At 35.1% G+C, this 13,442-nt stretch overlaps 1 protein-coding gene across 1 annotated transcript; it reads left to right on the forward strand.

Moving 5' to 3' along the window:
- Positions 1 to 228: 228 nt before the first annotated feature.
- Positions 229 to 8,689, forward strand: LOC143029748 (integrin alpha-PS5-like; the record flags this gene model as incomplete). Its single annotated transcript, XM_076192651.1, is given in 3 exon segments — positions 229 to 325; positions 3,625 to 3,760; positions 6,197 to 8,689. Coding segments are annotated over 3 exon segments (332 nt in total), but the record flags the coding sequence as incomplete, so codon positions are not given.
- Between the last annotated feature and the right edge of the window lie 4,753 nt (positions 8,690 to 13,442).

Raw genomic sequence — 13,442 nt, forward strand, 5'->3', positions numbered from 1 at the left:
TCGTCATACACTGCTGCCTAATTTACTCAATTGTAATAAAAGAAAAATTATAGTAAAAAGTAGTTATACAAATTAAGTAAATAGATATACTGTAATGTCATGTCTAAAAACTAGGATACTGTGTTGATTTTTTCTCATTTATTTTTAGTAATTTATCTATTTATTTATTCATTCATTCATATTTAGCTATTCATTTATATTATTACACTAGATTAATTTTCATTACAGGTCAGGTAATGTCTGCAAAGAAAGGTGCTGAATTCATCACTTCTGTAACTGCTACCCTATCATCTGTCAACTACAATCTTCCCCAGCTTGGATCAAAGTAAGAATAAATAATGAATAATACATACCATTACCAGAGGCCACTTTTTCCTTTATAATGGGACTGACCAGTCTGTAATAATAATTGCTGCCTCAAATTTTAATAAGCAGGAATCCACAGCCCCACATCATATGGCAAAAGTCCTTGGGTCCTCCCACAGATCTCTATGGGAAGAAATGTAGGACTGTTGTCTATGTCAGTAGTGTTTATTTTTTTTTTTTTTTTTTTTTTTTTTTTTTTTTTTGAGTCACTGGCTTGAAGTGGCATAAGTTTTATGCAGTCTATATATCAGAGACTGACATATCTATGAACCAGAGTCAGACAGCATTATTTTGTGAATGACAATTAATCACTCAAAAGAGAAGGATGATCACTTTTCACTTCTATTATCCTTCATAAGTATCTCCTTTATCACCTTTATAACTACCGGTACCTCTTCAGCATGGTATCAATGCTGGTTATTATTGATGATTTAATTTATGATGATTAATGTATGTGTGTGTGTAGCACAGATGAGAGTAAAAATGAAGAGATAGGAAGTATGTTTGTGAAGAGAAAGATGGATGCGTTGGTATTGATTTAAACTAAATTAAAAGGGAGGGGTGAGTTTGAGTTTGGGAGTGTAGTGGAGAGGATGTCAGGAGTGAAGAGAGGATGAGGGAGAGAAGGGGTGGCTATATTAGTAAATAAAGAGATAGGTAAGGGTGTGGTGGAGTGGAAAGAGTTTTCTTCAAGGTTAATGTGGATGAAGGTGAAACTGGGAAGGGAAATGTGGGTCTTTGTAAGTGCACATGGGCCTGGTTGTGAGAAGAGTGTAGAGGAAAGGGTGTTTTTTGATAGATTTAAATGAGTGCATAGAGGGTATAGGGAGAATGTCAATGTAATGGTATTGGGAGATCTCAATCCCAGGGTAGATGAACCAATAGATGGAGTGGTAGGGAAGTATGGAGTGCCAGGAAAAAATCATAGTGAAGAGTTGATGGTGGAGATGTGTCTAGATAGTTGATGAACAAGCACAGTTTAGAAAAAAAGTCAAGCAGAAGTACACATGGGAGAGAGTGGTGGATGGAAGCGTGGTAGATAGGGCTTTAATGGACTATATAATGGTAACCAAGAGCAGGGTAGGAAGAGTTTGGATATACATGTTCATAGGGGAGAGAGTGGTGGAATATCAGATAATTTTTTGGTGGAAGGTAAGTTGAGAGTGGAGGATAGATGGGGAAATAAGAAAAGGACAGAAGGTAGGGAGGGGCTTAGAGTAAACTGCTTAAATGAGAAAGAAAATGAGAAGTACAAGAAAAAACTGAGAGAAAAGTGGGAGGGAGTGAAGGATAGAGGAGAACTAAGAGTGGAGGAGGAATGGGAAAGTTTCAAGGAGGGAGTCACAAAGTGTGTAAAGGTGGTGTGTGGAAAGGTAGGGGTTGTGTGGATCAGATTATTGTGGTAAGGTAGATATGTGAGAAAGCTTTAGGAAAAGGTAAGGATGTCTTTTTGGCCTTTATGGATTTGGAAAAGGCTTTTGACAGAGTAGACAGGAAGGCACTGTGGGAGGTTTTGCAGATATATGGGGTAGAAGAAAAGCTTTTAAGAGCAGTCAAGAGTTTTTACAAGAGTAGTAGAACCTGTGTTAGAATTAGAAATGGAGAAAGCGAGTGGTTCGAGGTAAAGGTGGGACTTCACCAGAGATATGGCATATTGCCATGGGTGTTCACTTTATACATGGATTGGGTGGTGCGACAGGTAAATGCAAAGGCTGTGGATTGTAGATAGATAAAGAAAATGGAAAAAATGGGACATAAGCCAGTTGTTGTTTGCTGATGACACTGTGCTTGTAGCAGGATCAGAGGAGGGATTGAGGAAGTTAGTGATGGAGTTTGGGAAGGTGTGCAAAAGAAGGAAGTTGAGGATAAATGTGGGTAAAAGTAAGGTGATGAGATGTACAAAGGGAGAGGATGGCAGCAAATTGGAAGTGAGTTTTAGGGCAGAGAGGCTGGAAGAAGAGGATAGCTTTAGATACTTGGGTGCGAATGTGGTGGGAAAAGGAGGAGTGAAAGTGGAGGTAGAATGTAGATTTAGAGAAGTAAATACCTTGGGGTAATAAAAAGTCTAATGAGAAATAAACACTTGGAAATGGATGCAAATGGGTGTATGAATGGGTGACTGTGCCAACAGCACTGTATGGGACAGAAACATGGAACATAAGAGAGGAAGACAGAAAGAGTTTAAATGTGTTTAAAATGAAATGTCCAAGAAGCATGGTAGGGGTTACAAGGCTGGATAGAGTGAGAAATGACGAGGTGAGGAGGAGAGTAGAGGTGGAAAATGAGATGGGAGATAGAGTTGATGAAAGAGTATTGGGATTGTTTGGTCATATGGAAAGAATTAGTGAAGAAAGATTAGTAGAAGAAATGTGGAAGGCAGTGGTGGATGGAGTGAACATTAAGGGGTGATCAAAGATGAGGTGGATAGATGGAGTAAAAGGGGTATTGGGAAAGAGGGGGATGTCTGTTGAAGGAATGGAGAATGTTTGTGTATGGATGATGCTGTGATGCATGGAAGGGAGTGGATAGGAGATGGTGGGTTATAGAGTATGTGTGAATGATTTTTTGATACAACCTGAAGGGATTTATCCCCATCTCTTTTTCTGCATGAGGGGATGGAGTGGGGGGTGGTGTCATCAACTAAATGAAGCAGCCTTGATGTGGATGTGCTGTGTCTTGCTGCATTGTTTCTGACCCAGGGCAGTGGACAAGTTGCAGAGATGACCCATCATCCAAGAGGAGCCAATAGGGAGGGAGGGATGGTGTAATGGGAGTGGAGTATATGAGGATGAAATGGGTGAGAGTGAATATATGCTTTTGATTTTGACTACCTCCTTTGTAAAGGGAAAAAAGCCCTTGGTATATGTATGCATATGTATTATTGATGAAATTTTAATACTCTCTACTTGTCTTTGATTATATTGAACACCCTCGTCTCTATCTGAAGGTTTAAGCATTGTCTTTAGATCAGGCCCAAAATCTTTCTCCTAATAATTTCACTATCTTTCCTTCACTATTTCAAAGAGAGAGAGTATATATCCAACAAATGCTGTCCTTACCCTCTTCTTCTTTCTCCCTCTCCCAGTTAATGACATAGAAATTGATTAATCCAACATTATCATTATTGATAGTATCCATTCATCAATTTTTGTGTATCACCTGCATAGAGATTTTGAGCATCTAATTTTCCATAGCTAACACAGAAAATGTAACATGTTGTGTTTTGAAACTTGGTTTGAGCTTTTTTTTTTCCTACAGAATCATCACTGCAAACATCACAACTCGTTTAGTTCCGGGTTTGCTCCCAGGAGAAGCAGTGCCATGGTGGGTTATCCTTCTGGCAGTGTTAGCAGGACTTCTTCTTCTCTTCCTTCTTGCATATGGACTTTATAAGGCAAGATACCTCTTAATCAGTGATCAACTGTATGCTGTGCTCTATGTTTCAATGACACAATCTACATGAGCCAGTTTAATTTTTAAGATAAGGTGGATTTCGAGTATGGACAACACATAACTGTCCATGTACACATTTGAAGTTGATAGAGAGAGATTTTGGGTCTGGCCCAGAGACTGAGTACTAGCCCCTTGGGTCTGCACCTCCAGATGGAGGTGAGTTGAAAGGTTTTGAAAATGGGAAATGATTCTTTCTGCTATGACTATCACTAGCAGGTACCCATCATTGGTCCCACATTTCTTTAAATAAACACATGTTTGTGTTATGCAGTATGTGGTCACTCTTTCCAATTGGTGTCTTGTATGCACAGTTTCAGGCTCTGACATAAATATTAAATCTAGTCTCGACAGTTCTTCATTATTTCTATATCTGGTATTCTCTTTTACCCATTGAGTCATTGTGTATTCAGTGGTCATGCCCAGTAGTATGTTCCCCCAAAAGTCTTTTCCACTCTTCACTGTTATCTCCTCCCAACATATTTCTTTAGAGTTAAAATTACCCATAATTACTACATTTCCTCCTTTCAGTATTTCATTCAATGTATGCCTTGTGTCTTCCCAAATTTTGGAATGGTCATTCTCATTACAAGAATGTGTTTTTGGGGGCACATATATTACCACAAATTTTCTACTTTTCATGTAACTATTTTCAAATTTTATCAATATCAATTCCACATTATTATTTCCTTCTGTGATCTTTGTCACATTTAAGCCCTTCTTAGTCAAAAACATAACTCCTCCACCCTGTTTTTCCTCTATTTTTTATCCACTATTTGGTGGTAGTGGAGCTTTTAATTTTGTCTCCATAGATCCCATTATACCTGGTTTTTCTTCTACCAGATAATAATTTAATTAATTTAATCCTGAAATCAGACCATTTATGTTGGTATATGTTACTTTTGATTTTTTCTTTTTCTCCTTGTTTTCTGTTTCCTGTATTTCCTTTCTTTTGATATACCATTTTCTCAGCCTCAAGTCCAGCACTTTCCAAAAAAACTAATTCTTTTTGGTCTCTGTTCTTCTCTAATTATTTACATTAGCTTCCTTTTTTAGTGTTTTTTCTCTCTTTTTCCACATCGCTCATTTCCTTTTTTATCCATATATATTTGTAGTTTTCACTTTTTGCCAACTTTGCTGTTTTTGTTAATACTTCTGCCATCATTTATGACCTCTGGTTTAAATTTTAGAGGTCTATTTCTTTCTTTAGAGTATAGTCTCATTCTATGCACTTCTTCCATTTCTTTTTCCATCTATTGCCCCTCCTCTTGTATCTCTTTCAGAATTTCTTTTGCTATTTCTTTCTTGCTTTTTCTCTTAAGTATCTAGTTACATTGTGTTTTTCTTTAATACCATATACTACTATGTATTTTGTATCTGCTGTGTCCCAGACCCAATTTTCTTTCTCTTTAATTACTTTAATGATTGTTTCCTTTGCATTTTCTTCCACTTATCATACAATTATTTAAAAGCTATTTTTTGGTTTTCCGGATCTACTTTCCATTGCTTTTTTATTTCTTGAAGATCTGTTTCCTTTATGGTATCTCCAACTTTCTCAGTCACCACTTGTATTTGTTCTTTTACTCCTCATTTCAAAGCCTCATTTTTGTTTGTATCTTCATTTTTCATCTTTTCATTTTATAGGTCACTAAGCTCTCTGTTGGTTTCAGCATTCTGTTTTTTCAACTCGCTCATTTTTCAATACATTGCCCTGCATTCTGCTTTTAGTTCTATAACATCTTTCATTAATTCTGTAATCTCTTGATTTTATGAAATATTTTTATACCTTATCTCCCTTTCTAAATCTATACCTTTACCTAGTCTTATACCCTCTCTTGCAAAGCCAGAAAAACAAAAGTTTCCTTCATCTCATCTACGGATTTGTTGTGGTATCTCAATATAACAGCTTTTTTGGGGGATGACAACTAACGGTGATTCAACCTTGCTCACATATAGTCTTGTTTTAGTTGGTTCACCATATTTCTGTCTACCTTCACCATCTTCCATTTTTATTTCTTTTTCACTCATTCAGTTTACTCTAATAATTCATTTCATGCACTTTTTTGGCTAATCTCTCCCATTCCCATACAGTACCAGACCAGGCCTTTGTTTCATAAAACTTAGTGAAAAGCACTGTACTCCAGAGCTCATTCTAGACATCTGTTCCAGACAGGGTTCATGTGTGTGTGCATGTATATAATAATTGTTGATGGCATCAACATATAAAAATTCATTGGTTTTTCAGATTACTGCTTTATACATTTTTCACAGCAGCAAATTAAATGGAAAACTGAATGATGTGTATATACTTTATTGGAATCTTCGAATGCATATGCACATTCATTCTAGTGTTTAATAACCTTCTACCAAATATTTTCAGTTTGGATTCTTCAAACGTGAGAAGCAGGAGCAGATGCGTGAACACCAGGCAGCCATCTTCAGTGGTGATTTTGATGAGAAAAGGCCAATGAATCTATGAATGTCTTCAGTAATATTGGATATTTGAACAAAAAGGACAGTATATAAAAACTTATGAGATTTAGCAAAAGGATTTGTCTGGCAAAGTTAGTGCACCAGTATGTGGAATGTTTCTACAAGTTATAGGATGAAGCATTGCCAGTTTCAGGAAGAAATAAATTGCTGATGTTACTAGTCATACAAACTACTGATGTACAGAATGAATTAAATGTATGCCAGCAGTGAATAAGAGAAAAGTAATGGATTACTATATACAGACATATACCAAAATGCCCTTTCCCCCCTTACATGGGAGTGGCCAAGTCATAACCCACAGTCATCCAAAAACTCATTCAATGTCCCTTCCATCTTAGCTTCAGGATGAAGGATCATCCCTGTCCCTTATTATACTGCTTGAATCAAAGGCAGTTTAACAAAACACAGCACCTTAGCAGCAAATTTTCTTTCCTTGTATGTCCTCTCAAAATCTCAGCTACTATTTCAGTCTCTCTTTATAATGAGCCACAGGCATAGTGTTATCCACAAACAACTACTGCCTCCCTTCCAACATCCCTCCAACCTCATCCATCAACTCCAGAAAACTATCAGTCAGTTAATCAGTTGCCCCAGGTCTCATTTGTAGGAGACCCTCTCCACACATGTATATTTATGAGTAGTATTTAAATATTCTCCTCATAAATGATTTCCAGTTCTATGATAGGTGTGTTTTGATAAAAGACTAAAATTAACATTAAAGGGATACTAACTTGAGTACATATCTTTGCCTGTAGTACAGGTACACTATTGAATTTCCACAATTGATAATCTGGCACCAGCAGAATTAAGGTTGCTGGAAAATAAGTGGTGAACTTCTACTACAATCTGTGTCCATAAAGTTATAAAAGCCTTTAGGCAACAACTAGACCTTTTCTTTTTGACATAGAATATACACATACAGAGGAAAGTTTTCATAACAGCTGAACCTATTGTTCTAAATAATTGAAGCTGCCTTTATTGATACTAGATGAACTGGTGAAGATTTCAAAAGTGTATTTTTATGAAAGTGAAATTGGATTCAACTAGGTTGATTGGACAAGCCCCTCTAGTTTCACAATTATTGTGTCACACATCTCATACTTCAGAATCATTAGATTTAAGATGATACAATCTATAATGTATGTATATGTATTATATACATATTATGGCATAAATGAAATCTGAAAGACTTCTTAGGAGTTAAGGTAGTAAGGTTTTTCAGAACCTATACTATAGATACTTTAATTTTATTGTGTATAACTGTGTGGAAGTTTACCTATAGGCTACTTTATTGAATGTGTTGAATATCACTTTGAGTGCCATATTATGAATTTCATCACATAATAGATTCCCTGAATCTGTGTAGTATATAGTCATTTCAGCGTACGTGCATATCCAAATGGTAATATTTCAAATGAAGCTTAATGAACCAAAGACCACTATGTGGATAAATGATGTTGATAGTAAATTTGTGTAAAAGTGTAATTTACTTTGAATGTGTGATAGAATGTTGAATCCTTCAGAAGATATATGAAAAGACAATAGTGTCTGCAGCCATGAAGAAGGTTGGTAGAAGTGACATTATTAAAGTAAGAAATATACAAGAAATAAGTAAAGTGATGGATGCATTCATATCATGTCTGGAGACTTGATGTCATGAATGATAACATATTCTGAATACTGGCCTCTGCAATGCAATGGCTGTCAAAGAGATAAAAATGGGACTACTAAAAAGTTCTGTTTTGTAAATAATATACCTCTATGATATATTGAGTAGAAGTGACAAATGGACTAATGAAGAATATATTTCAATGGAAAACAAACTTCTGCAACTGTTGACACTACTGTACTTTCTCAAATGGGTAGTTTATGGTGGTATATGTGTTTTGTGTTATTATATTACATAATTGTGATTTGGTGCTTCAATGTAAACTCAAACTAGAATACTGTATGTGCTTATGAATTGTGTTCCAGAAATAATACATATATGGTTTAGCAACTGAAGAGTATGGAAGCCAGGTTTTTCATTTAATGAAACAAGATTCTCTTAAGATAATTCTTTAATGTTATGATTGCATTAAATTGAGGAAATTTATAATGCTTTCTGTTATATTAAGTTTGTTTTGCAGTTAGATTAACTTGTTTGCCAGTCAAAAAATATACAAATGCTGGCAACATATATGCATTTTAGTGATAAGCAATTGTGATCAGTTGACTCAGACCAAGAACAATACTGAGTTAGCTTTCAAGGTAGCAGAGCATAATACTGGAGGATACTCATACATTCAGTTCCATCATTTCTCCCATAAGAGATGGTAAGGAGTCTTTGTGAACTATTTTCAAATACCATTAACATAAGCCTTTGTCGACATAATACTTATTATGAACCATTACAAAGAAAATGGATTAAAAAAAAAAAAAAAAAATCAAGGGACCAATGATGGTTACTTGCAAGAGGTGGTCCTGCAAATTGAATGTCAGAGAGTCATTTCCATGGTGCCTGTCTTCAGACCCTATCAACTTTCATTTGGAGGTGCATTCCCAAGGGGCTGACTAGGTTCAAGATATCTCTTTATCAACTTCATCTTTATTTCTTTCATCTACAACTTTCAGCCAGTGACATAGAAACAGTCCCACACTTATACAATGTAGACATTAGTTCAAGGTTTCTTTCCAAAGAAATCTATGGGAGGGCTCAGGGACCATTTGCAGTTGCTATGGAACTGAGGGTTTCTAGTCAGTGAAAATCAAGGCAACAATATAACTGATAAAAGAAAAAGCATTTAAAGCATGGTTTATTCAGAATTATGCTTTTCATAAAGACATGAAAACACTGTTGATCTCAAATTTATCCATGGAAAGACCAATGATTAAGTTGGGGGAATTGCTAAAATTGATCTTGATAATGATGTTCATAATAAATTTTCACAGGGTATTGTAATATGTTTTAAGTAATACCAGTATTTCTGCTACCTTTAGATGCACTTGTCTTTATGTGCAGTATTGATTAAAGGCATACAAAATTTTCATTACACTGTAAATAAGATTATGTTTTTGTTATTACACACAAATATACAAATGTAAATATGAATTACACATAAAAATTATGCACACATGTATATACTACACATACCTGAGTGAAGTTGTATTGCTTAAATGATATAGTATTTGTGTTAAAAATTGAATTTAGGGAAGCCAAGACCTGTTGTAGTCAAATCCCTTGCTCACTAAGGATTAAGAGTGAAGAACCTACCAAATGCACTTTTGGACACGGGTTCAATCCTTCAGTGAACTGGTTTCCTGCTTAGAAGTTAGATTTTTTTTTTATTGTTCCATCATATACTTTGACGCCATGTAACTGTGCCTGAAACAAAAAAGATCCCTGGGTTTCCTCCAACATCTCATACTATATATATATATATATATATATATGTATATATATATATATATATATATATATATATATATATATATATATATATATATATATATGTATATATGTATGTATATATATATATATAAATATATAGGTGTATATCTATATATATATATATATATATATATATATATATATATATATAAATATATATATATACACACACAGTGATACCTTGAGATACAAAATTGATTCGTACCGTGACCACCATTGCATGTCAAAAAAATTGTATCTCAAAACAATTAATGCCATTTAAATTAATGGAAATAGAATTAATCTGTACCAGCGATACAAAATTGCCTTAAAACAAACTTAAATTACACAAAACAAGCACAATTTCTAGATAAATACATGAGTAATAACACAATGAGAAAATAATAAATAACAATGATAAATGTTATTTATCATATACCATGGAGACAGGTGATAGCTTAATGAGTGTGGATATTGTTGATGCATTGCATTCATATTCTTTGACTAAGTCATTCACCCGCACACCATGCTCATGTTTTGCAATTACTTAATATTTTACCCCCATCGAGATGTTTTTTTTTTCTTTTCTTTTCACTCTCCTTGTCCTTACCATTGGGACCCATGGCTATTCACAAAAATCAAAATAATAATACACAAAACAGGCACAACCACAATGAACAAACAGTGAAGATGTAAACGAGAAGACAACACACAAACTGAAGCATCAGGAATCATCAGGAGCTGAGCGAACAGTCTGCCACCTACCACTGGTGTTTCAAATTATTGTGCATCACCAAATTGTATCTCAAAATTTTTGTTGTGTGTTTGGGCATAAATTTTCAAAATTTTTACATTGTATCTCAAAATTTTCGTATGTTAGGGCGATTGTATCTTAAGACATCACTGTATATTATATATATATATATATATAAAACTACCAGAATGGGTGTCTTTTCTATAGATGGTAAAGGCAAGCTTATCCCCATCTGTAGAAAAGAGACCCATTCTGGTAGTTATCTCCATTTCTTTAGCAGTCACCCAGACAAAGTAAAAAGCAGCAGCATCTCAGGTTTATTTCTTTGAGCTCTAAGGATGTGCAGCCCCCAGTTTCTAGATAGAGAATTAAATGTAATTAATTCTCAACTTAGCAAGTTAGCTTATCTAGATTGGTTCTTGGTCAAGCCCTCAACAGAGCAAGATCCAATGTTTTCAACACCCCCACCAATTTCTTTGAAATTTTCATTGGGTAACAGTTCCTTAGTCATTCCCTTTTCAGAATCATTTAATCCTTTGACCAATTTTCTTCCCAAGGACAAATTCAATTCAATTCATCATTAACCCAACACCATTAATAAAAAGTGGTAAATGTCCACCAAAGGCTAAAAGAACATAGTCAAGGTGTTTATTTGATACCATGTAAAGGCTGTGATCTAGTTTATATTGGACAGATGGGGAGGATTTTGGATACTAGGATGATTGAACACAAATGGTCTATCAAGTATGGACAAGAAAGCTCAGTGGTATTCCAACATGTTAAACAATTTAACCATTGTTTAGATTGGGACAAAGCTTAGCTCATTTATAAGTCTAGATGTGAGTTCAGGAGGAAAATGGTTGAATCAACTTTAATTGAATATCAACCAAATATATATATACACCTTCATAGCTTTAACAATAAACAAGACTGTATTCTTTAATTTGGAGAATACTTTCCTATTACCAATTGAAAGGGACTGGAAGTAGTGATTCATGACTCTCAAAAGAATATTCACAGTGTATGCCAACTGGTATATTTCTGTATAGTAATAGTATTGAACATCTATTGACTCCACCAAAACTATAGTTTTTTGCTCCATCGTGAGGCATCTTAAGGATAAGGACTGCTTTGTTAGGATGCTCTGCTATGTTGAAAGATATTGCAAGGAATATTGAACACTGGGTAGGCTGGCTTATAAGGCTGTGGAACAGCTCAGCCTACCTAGCTCAGACAGAATACTGGCCTCTCATTGGCTGTTGGGCTGAGAGGGGGAGCCTGAGATTTTGTTCATGGGGGTGCAGCACCCCCACGAACAAGTGGAGCATGTCCAGCTAGCTAATCAGTGCCTAGGACCAGTAACTAGAGCAGCAGCAACTCAGGCTAGAGCTTCCAGACAAAATCCCAGGCTCACTCTCTCAACTTCCAGACAAAACCTCAGGCCCACTCTCTCAGCTCCTGGACAAAATCTCAGGCTCCCCCTCTCAACCCAATAGCCAATGAGAGGCCAGTCTGAGCTAGGCAGGCTGAGCAGTTCCACCACCTTATAAGCCAGTCCACCCAACCAGTGATCATTATTCCTTGCAAGATCTTTCAACATAGCTGAGCATCCTAACAAAGCAGTCCTTACCCTGAAGACGCCTCATGACGGGGCAAAAAACTATAGTTTTGGTGGAGTCAATAGATGTTCAGTACTATTATTATGCAGAAATATACCAGTTGGCATACACTGCAAATATTCTTTTGAGAGTCATGAATCACTATTTCCAGTCCCACTCAGTTGCTAATAGGAAAGTATTCTCCAAATTAAAGAATACAGTCTTGAAGATAGTTAAAGCAACTAATGCAGTTGATTTCAACCAGAATATATATATATATATATATATATATATATATATATATATATATATATATATATATATATATATATACATATATATATATATATATATATATATATATATATATATATATACATATATATATATATATATATATATATATATATATATATATATATATATATATATATATATGCAAGCGCTGGCTTCGCCACAATGGCTATGGTGAAGATGCTTGGCCTGCAGAACTGCTTGCTTTGCTCATAGGCCAGAAGAAGTATTACATGAAACTTCTCCATACTCTTGCAGACAGAGAAGGATTTTGTTTTCCCATATAACTCGGGGAAAGCCCCCTTATGTTAAATTGAAATGCTGTTGTTTACTTTGTTTTCTCTGTCAGTTCCTTCTTAGGGGACTTCTTAACCGTAGAAACCCACTTTCAGATGTGTCTCTGGCATCTCTTGCTTTCAGCTGGTGTTTCACACATTGTCCTTAATCACACTTCATGTAGTAAAGGGTATGTGCAACCTATTTCACTGTGAATGTGCCCACAATCATTTGGTATAATAAACATATAAGGATAACCTCAACTGGCAGGTCCGATGTGTCCCCAAAATACACTGACCCAGATCAGACCTCAAAAAGGAGAGAAAAACTTGAACAAATATTATATATGTATATATATATATATATATATATATATATATATATATATATATATATATATATATATATATATATATATATATATATATATATATATGTATGTATAAACACACATGCATGTCTTCATATTTTTTCTATTGGCAGATGAATTCTAATTTGTAAATAAAGATATTAAGAAAGTGATGTGATTAAATTTCTAACCTACTTTGTCATAACATAGAGTGATTTGGAAAATGTATACTATATACCAATCATCTGTTCTCCTTCATAAGAGGGGTGGCCAAGTCAAAGCATGCTTTAACCCCTCAAGGAAGATTTTTTTCCCCATTTAGTTGCCTTTAGATCTTGTATTTACCTAGTTGTATTACACGGGAAGGGAGCTATGCTCGTGGTGACCCGTCTTTGTATCTTTCAGCATCAAGGTTTTTCTTAAAATCTTGAATAGTATTTGCACACACTGTTT

Source organism: Oratosquilla oratoria, chromosome 11, assembly GCF_046742065.1.
Source record: "Oratosquilla oratoria isolate Oo_2021 chromosome 11, ASM4674206v1, whole genome shotgun sequence".
Classification (NCBI taxonomy): Eukaryota; Metazoa; Arthropoda; class Malacostraca; order Stomatopoda; family Squillidae; genus Oratosquilla; species Oratosquilla oratoria.